Consider the following 15,043-nt stretch of genomic DNA (forward strand, 5'->3'; position numbering starts at 1 on the left):
TTTGTTTTGAAAGGAAACAACAGCACCTGGAAAAAGGCTTTTAATAATAGTATTATTTATTTTAAACAACCAATGCTAATGTAGCGATACAGGGGAAACAGGGCTGGGGATTGAACCAGAGACCCTGCAGATACAGAGTGAGCACTTGTTGATAATAATGGCCAAGATGTCTTGAAGGTGGCAAGATATGCTCACAACAGTGGGGCTGCAACAAATGTGCAAAATATTATATTCCTATCCTAACACAAGAGTAGTGTAAACTTTATTTTAAAAATGAACTGTCAAAAATGCCATATATCTGGGGGAGTGGGGACCACGTGCTTTGGAATGCAGTTCAGCTGGAATGTTGGTTTAAGGCAAGGTTTAAGACAATACATCAATGGTCATGGAACTTGAAAAGATAGGTACTGATCCTCATATCGAAATAGGCAGAACAAAAAGCTACTTCAGGTGGTAGCTCAAATGACGAGTCGCCATTGGCAATGACTTGAGCTAATTAAAACCATGTTCAAGAGCTTACTGACAAATAGCCCTACAAAGCGCGCCATCATGTTTAAAGTTATTTTAACAGTTCCACTCGGTCTAGAATCTAGGGTAACTGACAAGCACCTTCCCAAATAACACAGTTCCTCTTCCACAGATGGAGATCGAGTCAAATGTCCACTGTTAATTTAGCTTCTTCTGCTCACAGTGATCCATGTGTCATCTTTAGGCGTTGACACCAGCTCAGATCTGGCCTCTACCACCTGTCCCTTTACCTGATGCAGCTTCAGTTGGCGCACTACAGTGCTGAGGACGACAGTGGCCACTGTGTACGCAAACCTGAAATGTGGCGAAATGGTGGTATAAAAAGTTAGTAACAAGCCCACATCCTTCTTCTTTGCCTGGTAGTGACACTCCCTCAATTTTCCTTTGATGTTGTCGAAGAAATATGGTAAAACTGTATAAGAAGTTGCTCCTGTGTAATTACAACTTGGCTAACCTCAAGTGCACGCCACTATCCTTTCCCATCCCCGTTACCTCAGCTCAGGGCAGGCCTGGCTCCCTGAGAATCCGAGCAGAGAGAAGCTTTTGCTGGCTGAATCTTCTGTGAATCGGTCTGGGTCAAACCTGGATGAACAAAGTGCAAGAATTCAAAATCGGTACTAAAAATCCAGCAAAAATCGTCTCTTTAGTTGGCAAAAATACATATGAACAGACTTGTAGGGATGGCTCCAGGTGTCTGCATCCTGTAGGACTACCCCAAGGGCATAGATCACCAGTGTCTAAAAGAAACATAGGAATAAAGTGTTTTCATTATTCACTTTAAACTTCAAAATTTGGTTAATTTTACATCCACAAGCACTTGCTGACTGTGACAGTGAGATGTGGATAATAAAGGGACTAAGTAGGGAAGAGGAGAATAAGATACCTCTTTAGGAATAATGTGCTGATCGACTTTCCCTTCATTTTCCTGTAGCTGGGCTGCGATGGGCGTCAGTTTGGCTGTCCGCACAGTCTCGTTCAAAACCTGCTGGAAGTACCTATAGTATAGAAGATGCATTTGATAGGCATGATAAAATGTATCTATAAATATTCCTTGAAGACATGTCACCATGATGATACCATGAGGATACCTGCCCCTTCTGCTGTGACCGAACAGGGTTCGAACCCGGGTGTCATGTGGGCCACAAGGCTGTTAGCCCCTGTTAGCTTAGGCATTAGCTCAGGAAGCTCACACCAGTCTTCAGGTCTCATATAAGGTACTCATCATGCAAGAGTGGATCTGAAACACCTCTATTACACTGCATCACATTGTTGATGTTATTTGGCTGTCAGACAGAGTCAGAGGTCACCTGAGCTGTGGGATCTTATCCAGAGAAACAGGCTCAGAGCCCAGAACATCCTCCAGCTCCTGATGCATCTTCTCCTGAACTTCCTCTGACGTGGACAGGAAGTGTACTGCCCAGATGCACACTGGGAAAATATTACAACCACAAAGAGAAACATCAACAGTTTGAGAGAAAGATTTTCTGACCGAATACTAACCAAATAAATGAATTTATTCGTTCAGATAAAAATGACGATGGGATACACCATAAAAGCTGCAAGTTCTAACGTAGATAGGCATAATCTATTTATTACTAGTACTCACAATTAGCTGTGATGACACAACCTGCCAGTGTGAATACCATGCTGTCCTCCATCACCTACAAAAGAGAAACAATGAAAACAAGAATTCATTCAAACAAAAGTAGGATGAAAGTTGTATTTTCCTCTACATGTGAGTAACAGCAACAGGAGGCTCTATGCTCTGCCCCAATGAGCCTATTCTCCTTATAATCAAGGAATCTGTGCAACACCTGTCTATCTGTGAGGTTGGAATGGAGAAGAGCATCCACAAACGCGGTCTGCCTCCTTTGTCCTTTCCTGTCTTTAGCCACAGACATCAGCACTGTTTCCATTTCTGCCAGTGCTGTAAACAAACATAATGTACTTAGCATGAAGACAGAGAATTTATACACATAGGGAAATACTCTAACAATCTCTTTTTTATTTCAGATACATTCAGTAAGGAAGTGGAAATTCTCTTAAAACCTGTCTAGGACTGGGGTTCCACTAGAGGAACCAACAGCCAATGAAATTGTAGGGCGTCAAATACAAATCAACAGAAATCTCATAAATCTAATTTATCAAACATACAAGTATTAGGCACCATTTTAAAGGTAAAATTCTCGTTAATCCAGCCACAGTATCTGATTTCAAATGCTTTACAATGAAAGCTCCACAAACAATTATGTTAGGTCACCACCAACTCACAGAAAAACCCAGCCATTTTTCCAGCCAAAGAGAGGAGTCACAAAAAGCACAAATAGAGATCAAATTAATCACTAACCTTTGATGATCTTCATCAGCTTCATCAGATGAAACTAATAGGACTTCATGTTACACAATACATGTATGTTTTGTTCAGTAAATTTCATATTTACATCCAAAAATCTTATTTTACATTGGCGTGTTAGGTTCAGTAGTTCCAAAACAGGCAGTGATATTGCAGAGAGCCACAGAAATTCACAGAAATACTCATAATAAATGTTGATGAAAATACAACTATTATACATGGAACTTTAGATACCTGTACATCTCAGCATTAAGGAGAAGTGTAACACATATGATCCATAGCAGTGAACTAGTTCTCACTCACCGCTCTCATAGTGTTCCTTTCTGATGGAGCTCTTCTCCATGGAACCGTCCAAATAGCCTTTTCCGATCTCTGACCAGATCTGACAAGTAAAGGGAATTATCAGTGAAAATCTGCAAACAACACAGGTCGTAATGGGCATCTTTTCACAAGAAACGGTGACTTTAAATGTGACTGCTCACTCACTGCCTCATGGTTCTTTCGGAAGCCGATGACTTCAGCATCATTCCGGAAGCGGTCACCCAGAGCGAGTTGAGTGACAGCCTTCATGGCCAATCCTAGCAGATGGGCACAGAGGGGTGTGTGCTGGTCCTTAGGGAAAGACTTCCACTTCCCCACTAACTCCTCCACCAGCTAGAACAGGACAGAAAGGGTGGGAGGGAGACAGAGAGTGTGTGTCAATGGGAAAGGGGAATACCTAGTCAGTTGTCTAACTGAACGCATTCAACTGAAATGTGTCTTCTGCATTTAACCCAACCCCTCTGAATCAGATAGGTGTGGGGGGGCTGCCTTAATTGTTATCCACATCTTCGGCGCCCGGGCAGAACAACAGATTTTTACCTTGTCAGCTCAGGGATTCGATCCAGCAACCTTCCAGTTACTGGCCCAAAAATCTAACTACTAGGCTACCAAACTTTAACATCCCAGGGAAGTGAGCACAAAAAGCTTTTGAGTAAACAAATACTAAATGGATACACAAAAACATAAGAAAGTATTGCAGAATACTACAGCCAAATATTAAAAACTGCCAAATGAGCCATTGTGTAAGAGGCAAACCTTCAGCAGCAGGGGAAAGTTTTCCTTCAGGGTGTTGTTGACGGCACTCTCATACAACTTCTTCCTCATTACAGCCTCTGTGGCCCCTCCACCCATTCCTGACTGGTACCCTAGCAACGACTTCAGCATAGTCTCAAATGAGTCCGCTACAAAGTAAGGATAGAAGATGTCACAGTGGAAAACATGTTACTGTTTCTTAATTTCAAAACAACACTGTACATGTAAAACAGAAATCACCAGAATCTATTACAACGTCTATCTATCCCTGCATTCCACTTAGAATGGTGCAACCGTTTAAGCATGCATTTTAAGTGGTATGTTAGTAGGGACAGAGCACCTGTTTCCCTTTCCTCCCAATAGTTTCCCTCCCTCCCCAGTACTCACTAGTCCTGTTGGGGTTGATGTGCTGCCGTAGCTGGTCCACTGAACCCAAGCTGACCACAGGGCGTCCTCCAAACCAGAAGGATGCCACAGGACCAAACTGTCCATGTAGACAAGCCAGGAACTCATGCAGACTGCCTTGGTTCACTATGTCTTGTATATTTCCATCCCTAGATTAAGAGAATGAGACAAAAAAAAACAATATGAACCTAGGTCAGGCCAGGGCACCATATACAGAAAGCTTCTCAGTGTGTGTGCTGATCTAGGATCAGTTTTGCCGTTTATATGGAGATGAATAGACAGGGGGATCTGATTCTGGATCAGTACTCCTACAGAGACGCTTTATAAATACAGGCTCAGGTCAAGTGTGGTGACCTGAGTGCTAAAGAGAGACAGTACTTAGAAAGTAGTAAAACAAATCTGGTCATAGGCTACTCACTTCTCTTCTGTAGGGTTGAGACCTGGTATACCAGAAGCACTTCTTGATGACTTGATAAAAAAAATGAATCAAGCATGTTACTTTCAGTTTCAAGAGAGACATAGCATAAAGTAAGCATGACAATAAATGGTGTGAGGTTTACATATTCTAAGTCCATGGCAGTAACCTCCAAAAACTTGAGCTTTGAAAAAAACATTTGTCCACTCCTTTGCCATATGTTTTACAATTCACTTAAACTGCTGAAACATTTGAGTACTAAAGGTAGATAGATTAAATGTCCAGGGATTTTTTTAACTGTCATGTCACTGTAAAACTGTGCACAGAGTTATCAGTTTACACGTAGCTAGTAATGACATGGGTGGATATACGATGTTACAAATATTGGCTGATATAAGCACAGGCATTGACTTACTGGATACAAATAGAGGACTGCGCCGACCAGAATGATGACAAAAGTCACTGCAAATATCGCAAAGTCCAGCATGTTTGCTGATGTTACTAAAAAAAAACGTTTAGATAGATAGCTAAAGAAATACTATGCATACAGTATACCGACCACGTCTACGGTAGACTCATCACTCCGTGTTCTACTGCAAAGCCTGCACAGTCAGTGAGGCTAGAGCAATGCATCTCAGAGCGCATGGCTAAATCAGAATGCACAGAAGCAGATAAAATCTAACTACAAAACGTTTAGTAGTTTTGGGGAGGAAGCAATGGTCCATTTCCCAAAATTATGAACAGCACACTTATATTCTGGGCAATGACAAAAGTGTCGGTAGATCCTAAGTACGAGAGCAGATAGAGGAGAGCAGATACAGTTTTAGTATCTTAATTTGATCACCCTGTTGCAAGAGAACACTTGTAGTGTATTTTAGACTTAAAAAGGCTTCTGAAGTTTGTAATATTTCCACTTTAAAACTTCTGACTTGATTTTCCCTTACAATAAAAAATGAAATAAATAAACCCCTACAAAAATGGCCATTAATTATAACCCACATCAGTGTCGATTTTAGCATGTAAATCTCCGTGTGACAAAAAAAATAAAATATATGGGATGCATGCCAGCAAAGCAGCTACACAACACTAAACAGTACATTGATTGCACTATACAACTGCGGAGCCTAGTCAGGCCGCGAAACAGTTATTTCAGCCTAATTTATTGCCTTTAAAAAAAACATTGCCGATATGGCTGACTTGCTTAAACAATTGTGGTTTCTACTGACAATTGAGATGTACAAACCTTGGCATAAGAGGCAATCCGTAATTTCGATTGAGACATTAATGACGAGCTAGGACTGACGTAGTCATTATAACTTTTTGTTCATCACTTTTGGAAATGTACAGCACAGATTCAAAACATGGGCTGTTCTTACAGTGTTCTCCCTGTACACCAAGTCAGAACAGGATAAATACAGTGGGTATATAAGTAGACAATTAGAGCTCTTACAATATTTGATGATTACATTTCTCAAAAACAGGCTATAGGCTACATGTGCACCACCAAGTCAGAACAGTAGGAGACATTAAGATGAACATAGACCAAATTATTAGGGTGAGTCCAAAATGTCTTATATGCTGCTGCATAAATGATGTAATATGTCAGGGAGATATGTATACTGTAGCTAAGAAAGTAATACTAAGTGTATGTTGTGTAGGAAGCTGTTAGTAGCCCATGTGCCTCACCTAATCATTTGGTATATTTTCACCTCTTAATTTTGACAAAATTTACTGTTCTGACTCTGTGGTGCACATGTAGCCTATGACCTGTTGTTGATAAACGTAATCATAGAATATTGTAAGTGCTTTCATTGTCTGCTTATATGCCCCCTTTATTTATCCTACAGTTCTGACTTGGTATACAGGGAAAACACTGTAAGAACGACCCATGTTCTGAACTCTGTTGCTGTACATTTCAAAAGTGCTGAACAAATAGCTGTATTGACTAAGTCCGTCCTGGCTCGCTAATTAATGGCTCAATCGAAATTTATGATTTCCTTTTATCCTCTTGTCGTTCCCTTACGCCATAGTTTGTACATCTCAAATGTCAGTGTAAACCACATTTGGAGTCCCAACACCCGCTACACCTGGCTATCAGTGGCGCCTTGTCTGGCAGCGAAACAGTTCATTCAGCCTCATTTACTGCCTTTAAAAAAACTGCTGATATGGCTGTTGGGACAGCTTTATGTAGGCCCTAAGTTTGTTGGCACAGTTTGTCACCGTTATAGTGTAATTAAGGTGTTGTTAGTGTTGTGTTGCATAGTGACTGCTGACATGCATCCCACTTTTTTCCTTTTTTTGTGCCCCACCTTGATTTACATGCTAAACTCGCCACTGCACGACATAACTCATACGTACAACACATCTCAAAACTAATGTTTTTTAATCGCCTGGAACTTTTGGAAAATAAGCTTCTTTCCACCGTGCTGTTCTGTTCATAAAGGGATTACTAACTTTACCCTCATTTAATAATGAAGAGCTGCTATTGGGTAAACAATCTACTTGTGAATAAAATAGAATCCCCCGAATGATTTTTGAATGACTACCTCATCTCTGTATCCCACACATTCAATTATCTGTAAGGTCCCACAGTCAAGCAGTGAACTTCAAACACAGATTCTATCGCAATGACTATGGAGGTTTTCCAATGCCTCGCAAAGAAGGGCACCTATTAGTAGATGGTAGGTATAAATAAAAAGCAGATATTGAATATCCCTTTGCACATGAAGTTATTAATTATACTTTGGCTGGTGTATCAATACACCCAGTCACTATACAGATGCAGGCGTCCTTACTAACTCAGTTGCCAGAGAGGAAGGAAACCTCTCAGGGATTTCACCATTAGGCCAATTGTGACTTTAAAACAGTTAGAATTTAACGGCTGTGATAGAAAACTGAGAATGAATCAACAACACTGTAGTTACTCCACAATACTAACCTAATTGACAGTGAAAAGGAAACCTGTACAGAATACAAGTATTCCAAACATGTATCCGGTTTGCAACAAAGCACTAAAGTAATGCTGCAAAAAATGTGGCAAAGCAATTCACTTTTTGTCCTGAATAGTGTTGTGTTTAGGGCAAATCCAACAACACATTACTGAGTACCACTCTCCATATTTTCAAGCATAGTGGTAGCTGCATCATGTTATGGGTATGCATGTAATCATTAAAGACTGGGGACTTTTTCCAGAGAAAAAAAATCTACAGAATGGGCAGAGGCAAAATTTGAGAAAAACCTGATTTAAATCTGCTTTCCACCACACTGGGAGATTAATTCACCTTTCAGCAGGACAATAACCTAAAACACAAGGCCAAATATCCACTGAAGTTGCTTACTATGAAGACCGTGAAATGCTCTTTCAGGTCAATACACTATAATGTATGTAGTGTATTGTATGTTTGGTTTAAAGTCCCCAAAATGACATTTAGAAGCATCTCAGCGGGATAACATTTTTTATTATTTCCAATGGTAACCAATACATTTGACAAAACAAGCACAGTCGGGTCATACAAAAATAAACTGATTATTGCCACAAACAACATGTACATTTTGTGTTGGCTGATAAAATACGGTACAAAAAAAGATGTGCGAGCAAAAATTGAAACAAATATTCCTCAATTAGACATTTCTGATTTCCCCTCTGGTCTCAAGGACTCGATCTCCATAGCCATTAGGAACCCTGGTTTGGAGATAGAGAGATTGGAAGCCCACGTTATTTCTAAAGACACCTGATATACAACGCTTTTATACACATGAAAAATGAAAACACATCTCCGAAGGGAATCTAACATGTGTGTCATTAGGTAATGTTGCTGAGTATGTGTACAATCCAGTCAAATTGCTGTGGTCTGTCTGAGGTTCTTTGTCCCTTTTAGTAATTGTATATCTATGGTGTATACAATTTCAGTATGGTGTATACAAAACATATTAAACCATATATATAGATAAGTATTTAGAGCGTGGTAACATATAGAACTGAGCATGTCAACAATGTTGGTCGCAATTTATGTACGCCTGAGTAGGTGTTTTTGTTTACAGTAGTCTTTTTTCTTTCATCTCTGTTAATTGTGACTGTTGTGCAGTAAGTCTTTGTCAATGTCATGCGGAACTACGTCTGCGGAAATGTTAAGTTGCTGTTTGTTGAATTAAATCTACAAAAACAAAATAAAAAAAGTTCAGCCTCACCTTCGGTGTAATCCATCTCAGGCCTGGCGGAGATGAAGATCCAGGCCAATCCAACCAGCACAGCCACCACCAGGTTCACTATGATCCACGGGTTCAGGATCTGTTGCTCTGACCCAGGAGGCCTGGAGAGGGGAGGGGGTTGTAAAAGTCACAATGCTTTTTTGGCTGGAGTCAGAGGAACAGAATAAAAGGGGGTTCTCTTCTCTCTGACTCCCAACAGTGATATTGCTGAGTAGGATAATCAATATACAAGAACTAACTTAGTTCAACATGTGACATGTTAATATCAGGACAATAAAAACAGTTAGTTAGCACACCATAAGGTCTCGTTAGCACTGGGGTACAGGTTGATGCGGTCACTGGTCATCTGCTGGCTGAGAGAGAGGACCAGAGCTGAGAAGTACACTGCAGGAGGAGAGGGAAAGTTACTTCAGTGAAATGACCATTTGCCAAGGCCAGAGAGACATAGTGCTTGCTGCATCATATACAGGCTGGTTCAGTCTGTCCTGAATGAATTGAGTAACATGCTGTAAAGATGTTTTCACTCACAGAAAGAGGCTAGAGCAACTGGGTCCAGGGTGACAAACTCTCTCATAGCCATGGCGCCTTTGGCCAGATTCACCCTGAAATGGAAAGAGAATGAGTCTACACGCACACACACACACAGGGGCGGGACGGGGGCACACTGGAGTTTGTTGTACAATGTGCAAGCCTGTAGCTGGAGAAAGGAGATGTGTGTGTCTGTGTATGTGTTTGTGAGGGGGTCCATTGATGGAACAGAACGAGTGTGTTGTATACATACATACACAAACACCTCCTAGCTCTAGCCACAGGCTTCAATATTTTCACAACAATGGCCACATTTATTTTGGGCCTGACCCAAAATAACAACAATGTGCCACATAGAAACCCACCTCCTTACCTGTCAAAGGCTGACACAGTGCTTATAGCCAGTAGTAGGTAGAAGAGAGACTGTGCAGGGTAGGCCAGGATGTGGTACTGCTGCAGTAGGTTAGGCAGAGTAGTGAGATGTTTTCCTGCCAGGGAATAGATCACTATGATGTTCCACACTGCATAGCCTGCTAGGAAGCCGTGGCAGAACAGCCCAATCCCCCTGTATATTAGAGATAGAGAGAAGTGATAGAGGGAACATTCACACACACACACACAGTTTTTCAAACAGACACACACACACACACACACACACACACACACACACACACACACACACACACACACACACACACACACACACACACACACACACACACACACACACACACACACACACACACACACACACACACACACACACCTGAAGCCACCATGTACCCTAACAGACACATCCTTGGTGGTCCACATCTGCTGGATGTCCACAAAGTTGTCCACCTGATCGCTGGGCTTCGTTCTGTCTGACCGATCGGCCGCTTGAAACCTCTCTGAGGGTTAAACAACACATTATCCAACATAGAAGATAGGACACACAAGGATGTCCAAATAATTCATAAAAGGCCAATTTTTCCAGACACAGAAACAAGACTAGTCCTCAAACCAAGTAAGGCTTCCAATAGAGGTTTTCCATTGCAATTGTTTCATAGTCCAGGACTAGGTTAATTCATCTGTGTCCTGGAAACGAACCTATACTCTTAAACTCTACCATGTACAGCTAACATAAAATAACAGAAGGAAGGGGGACACTCACTGCTCCTCTCGACAAACACCTTCCCCACAGGCTGGCTCTGTCCCAGGGGAGCAGAGAACAGGGAATGCTGCGGGATGGGTGGCTGAGCGTCTGTGATGATGTCATCGTCCTCGACATCAAGCTCGTTGACGTACTGTGTCTCGGACACTTTCGACTTCCTAGGGAGTGACCACAAAGAAAGAAAGAGAAACTGAGCTCATTAAAAGAGCAAAGGATCTATCATAATAGAACCATATAAGTGAAAACACATTTTACTTTACTATCAAATTTGATTTGATTTGTCACATACACGTGATTAGCAGATGTTATTGCGGGTGTAGCGAAATGTTTGTGCTTCTAGCTCCGACAGTTTGGTAATATCTAAACAAGTAATATCTTACAAATTACACAACATATACCCAATACACACAAATCTAAGTAGGAATTAATTAAGTCTATATTCTGTACATATGGACGAGCGATGTCAGAGCGGAACAGACTAAGATACAGTAGAATAGTATAGAAAACAGTATATATGTATGAGATGAGTAATGCCAGATAGGTAAACATTATTAAGTGAATGAGATACAGTAGAATAATATAGAAAACAGTATATACAAATGAGATGAGTAATGCCAGATGTGTAAACATTAAGTGACTAAGATACCATAGAATAGATAGTACATCTTTTAGCGTCTCTTACTTCTTCCTCTTGGGTTTTTTGGTCACTTCTTCCCCTGCCTCGGCTGTGTTCTGGACCAGTCCATCCCCGTTCACCAGGTCAGCCTGGTCATCCTCCAGGTCTGAGACACAAACAAGCGAACGAACAACGCTCCACATGTAACTTAATACATTTTACAAATACAGTAAGTACAACTATGACATATAGCCTATAAATGGTTATGGTAAAACAGAACGGAATGTATTGAATATAAGTGGAATATATTCTTAACCATGCAGAAGTGATAGAATAAATAATACACAAACAAGATCATGTTTGAGTTACAAATGTAGGAAGAGTAGGTATATGGTTCCCCTGAGGCATGCCGTTTACCTATAGCCAGTCCTGCTGTTTACCTATAGCCAGGCCTGCTGTTTAACTATAGCCAGGCCTGATGTTTACCTATAGCCAGGCCTGCTGTTTACCTATAGCCAGGCCTGCTGTTGACCTATAACCAGGCCTGCTGTTTACCTATAGCCAGGCCTGCTGTTTACCTATAGCCAGGCCTGCTGTTTACCTATAGCCACGCCTGCTGTTTACCTATAGCCAGGCATGCTGTTTACCTATAGCCAGGCCTGCTGTTTACCTATAGTCAGACCATAGTCAGGCCTGCTGTTTACCTATAGTCAGACCATAGTCAGGCCTGCTGTTTACCTATAGCCAGTCATGTTGTTTACCTATAGCCAGACATGAAGTTGACCTATAGCCAGACATGAAGTTGACCTATAGCCAGACATGAAGTTGACCTATAGCCAGACATGAAGTTGACCTATAGCCAGACATGAAGTTGACCTATAGCCAGACATGAAGTTGACCTATAGCCAGACATGAAGTTGACCTATAGCCAGACATGAAGTTGACCTATAGCCAGACATGAAGTTGAGTTGACCTATAGCCAGACATGAAGTTGACCTATAGCCAGACATGAAGTTGACCTATAGCCAGACATGAAGTTGACCTATAGTCAGACATGAAGTTGACCTATAGCCAGACATGAAGTTGACCTATAGTCAGACATGAAGTTGACCTATAGCCAGACATGAAGTTGACCTATAGTCAGACATGAAGTTGACCTATAGTCAGACATGAAGTTGACCTATAGTCAGACATGAAGTTGACCTATAGTCAGACATGAAGTTTACCTATAGTCAGGCATGTTGTTTACCTATAGTCAGGCATGTTGTTTACCTATAGTCAGGCATGTTGTTTACCTATATTCAGGCATGTTGTTTACCTATATTCAGGCATGTTGTTTACCTATATTCAGGCATGTTGTTTACCTATAGTCAGGCATGAAGTTTACCTATAGTCAGATATGTTGTTTACCTACGGTCGCTGCCCTTTTCTTCTTCTTCCTTCTCTGTGGTGCAGCTTCCTGCGACTCGGGGGTCAAGGCCTGGATGACCTCAGATGACCTACGACTGCTCAGACCCCCCATCTGGGCCATCTCCACCCCTGGGTCTGCTGCACATACAAACAACAAACAACAACTCTCTTATTATATACATGAGGTATTATTATTATTATTATATTATGAGGTGTACTTACTATGTGGTTCAAGTCATTGCTGGTACTTTAACAGTTTATACATTACTATTTGACAGTGGAATGCAAGCTTAATAACTAATTGATAGCTTGAAACTTAAAGGCAAGTTGCTTCCAAAATTTGGAACACGTTGTTCACCAGCAGTTCAACAGAAGGAGCTTCCGAGAACTATTCCTTTTCCACCCACCCTCTGGGCTTTCAACACCATCCACCTGACTCTTTGACTTTTTCCTCTTGCTTTTAGGGACCGGCATCTCATCTACATAGGAGACAAAACAGGTTAAGAAAACTATATCCAAGCCAGCAGCACAAACCTAAATTCAACAGATATATGATCTATTACAACATCCATCTGAAGGCAACTCACCACCTGTATCTTGACTTAATGCAGTTGTTCAAATGCCACACATAAAAAAGGGAAAGAGAGAGCGTGAGAGATGTTCTGCTGGGATAAATGAGTTGAAACAATATCACAACAGGATAAGGAGGCGAGACTCACCTTGACATGGGGGGCAGGGCACGCTGTCCACGCTTAAAGAGGACACGGAAGAAGAGAATGAGGCTTGGCATCTTACATAACTCCTTCAAGATTAGTTCATATACTTCATTATTTAAAAAATGTTTACCTTTATTTAACTAGGCAAGTCAGTTAAGAACAAATTCTTATTTACAATGACTGCCTACACCCCCGGCCGAACCCTCCCCTAACCCGGACGACGCTGGGCCAATTGTACGCCGCACTAAGGGACTCCCAATCACGGCCGGTTGTGACACAGACTGCAGTGCCTTAGACCGCTGCGCTCTCAGGAGGCCCTCAATCCATACATGGCAATAGATAAGAACATAGGGGAACCAAGGAAAAATGGAACCAAGCAAGTGGTTGTACAAAGCTCTCTCCAAAACTTGCTTTCAAAGTAGATAACACTCCCAGTCTCAAACAGTACATTTCTCCAATTGATCTTAACAATACAATCCTCCAAAACTCAAACCTGGACTCAGAAAAGAGAGTCCTTTTCATACAGTGAAAAGATCCAATAGTACCATGGCCCGGCTTCCCAAAACTAGGCCCACAACTGTGTATGAGAGAACTTACCGTAAGTTGTTTTCTCACCATTACATCCAAGAATTAGGAAGGGCTCTGGGGATATTCCTGTGCCACAGACTTGCTGACACGGCCTAATCCTGGGCTAAATCTGCAGTAGGCATCTGCCAAGGTACTGGAATACCAACCAATCAAGGCATAGATCAGATCAGACTATTCAGACCTGAGGGATTTGTCCCCTTGAGGTATGAAGTGAAGAAGACCCTCAACAAAAAATAGCCTACACCTTTATTGATGTAATAATTTGGTGTAAGAACAATGTTGATGATTATTAGGGCCATATTTTATTTCCCTCCCATATTGTGCAGCCTTTTTGAAGTGACATTAGCTACATCCACCTCTTCATGGTGTTGTTGACCTTTGCTCCTAATGCTGTATGGTTCTACAGCAAGGTCCCTGTCACACCTTCTGCTTTGTTGTTGGGCCCTCTGCAGGTTGCGGAGTGCAGAAACCAGAGAGACCTATGGAAACTGGCTGTCCGAGAGCAGTCTTTTGACTGGGCATGTGCTCATAGGCTACCAGTGTGCTGCATACTAGCTAGTTACAAGTCGAAATGCACGTAAGATGTATTATATGGATGGTCGTGTAAGTGTAGTGCAGTATGCGCGGCCAATGGTAGTGGTACCTGTGGAAGAGGCGGGAGGTCCCTCCGTCGCGTGTTTTGTGCCTAAATAAATATTTTTGATTAAAAAACAGACCTCACACACTGGGCAACTGGAATATGATTAAACATAGATCACTCGTTATAACGAATTTATAGATAAATAGTTATAGCTGAGTAAGATATAGCAAAATGATAACTAGCTAACGTTAGTCGGCTAAATTAGCTAGCACGTTTAAGCTAGAGCATCCTTGTGTTCCGACCGTTACAAGATTAGCTAGCTAAACTAGCTTTTCATACCTGGAATCCTCCTGTGTCCATTTCTGCGCGATACCCTTTTAAAACAGAACCCCAATAAGAATCAAATCAAATCAAATCAAATTTATTTATATAGCCCTTCGTACATCAGCTGATATCTCAAAGTGCTGT

The 15,043-nt window shown here is 41.5% G+C and overlaps 2 protein-coding genes across 3 annotated transcripts; both read right to left on the reverse strand.

Annotated features, from left to right (window-relative positions):
* Window positions 1–31: 31 nt before the first annotated feature.
* On the reverse strand, window positions 32–5,385 carry LOC124008225 (cytochrome P450 20A1-like). Its single transcript, XM_046319354.1, has 13 exons — window positions 5,191–5,385; window positions 4,779–4,828; window positions 4,343–4,509; window positions 3,959–4,104; window positions 3,368–3,535; window positions 3,185–3,263; window positions 2,343–2,455; window positions 2,135–2,189; window positions 1,836–1,956; window positions 1,412–1,523; window positions 1,201–1,265; window positions 1,021–1,110; window positions 32–822 (listed from the first exon to the last, which is right to left on the reverse strand). The coding sequence occupies exons 1-13, from the start codon at window positions 5,260–5,262 to the stop codon at window positions 672–674; spliced, it is 1,389 nt and encodes a 462-aa protein (XP_046175310.1). The 5' UTR covers window positions 5,263–5,385; the 3' UTR covers window positions 32–671.
* Window positions 5,386–8,213: 2,828 nt separating this feature from the next.
* Window positions 8,214–14,973, reverse strand: LOC124008229 (transmembrane protein 237B-like). Of its 2 annotated transcripts, none has more exons than XM_046319361.1 (14): window positions 14,915–14,973; window positions 14,639–14,680; window positions 13,411–13,442; window positions 13,279–13,292; window positions 13,099–13,170; window positions 12,692–12,826; window positions 11,348–11,447; window positions 10,666–10,823; window positions 10,279–10,402; window positions 9,886–10,077; window positions 9,513–9,586; window positions 9,281–9,368; window positions 8,964–9,085; window positions 8,214–8,457 (listed from the first exon to the last, which is right to left on the reverse strand). In XM_046319361.1, exons 1-14 carry the CDS (start codon window positions 14,933–14,935, stop codon window positions 8,393–8,395), a joined length of 1,239 nt encoding a protein of 412 aa, XP_046175317.1. In that variant the 5' UTR covers window positions 14,936–14,973; the 3' UTR covers window positions 8,214–8,392. The 2 variants fall into 2 exon arrangements, with proteins under 2 accessions (XP_046175317.1, XP_046175316.1); XM_046319360.1 differs by having other exon boundaries at window positions 12,692–12,829.
* Window positions 14,974–15,043: the final 70 nt, after the last annotated feature.

Source organism: Oncorhynchus gorbuscha, linkage group LG21 (assembly GCF_021184085.1).
Source record: "Oncorhynchus gorbuscha isolate QuinsamMale2020 ecotype Even-year linkage group LG21, OgorEven_v1.0, whole genome shotgun sequence".
In the NCBI taxonomy this organism is placed as follows: Eukaryota; Metazoa; Chordata; class Actinopteri; order Salmoniformes; family Salmonidae; genus Oncorhynchus; species Oncorhynchus gorbuscha.

What these genes read in the sequence shown, in the direction of transcription:
- LOC124008229 (XM_046319360.1), bottom strand. Translation starts at nt 14,935, where the DNA reads ATGGACACAGGAGGATTCCAG. An exon ending in GAAAAGGGCAGCGACCGTAG is followed by an intron (nt 11,448 to 12,691) that starts GTAAACAACATA and finishes TTTGTGTCTCAG; the next exon opens with ACCTGGAGGATGACCAGGCT. An exon ending in TGAGATGGATTACACCGAAG is followed by an intron (nt 8,458 to 8,963) that starts GTGAGGCTGAAC and finishes TCTCCAAACCAG; the next exon opens with GGTTCCTAATGGCTATGGAG.
- LOC124008225 (XM_046319354.1), bottom strand. Translation starts at nt 5,262, where the DNA reads ATGCTGGACTTTGCGATATTTGCAGTGACTTTTGTCATCATTCTGGTC. An exon ending in AAAGGAACACTATGAGAGCG is followed by an intron (nt 2,456 to 3,184) that starts GTGAGTGAGAAC and finishes GTTTGTTTACAG; the next exon opens with CACTGGCAGAAATGGAAACA. An exon ending in GATAAGATCCCACAGCTCAG is followed by an intron (nt 1,524 to 1,835) that starts GTGACCTCTGAC and finishes TCTATACTATAG; the next exon opens with GTACTTCCAGCAGGTTTTGA.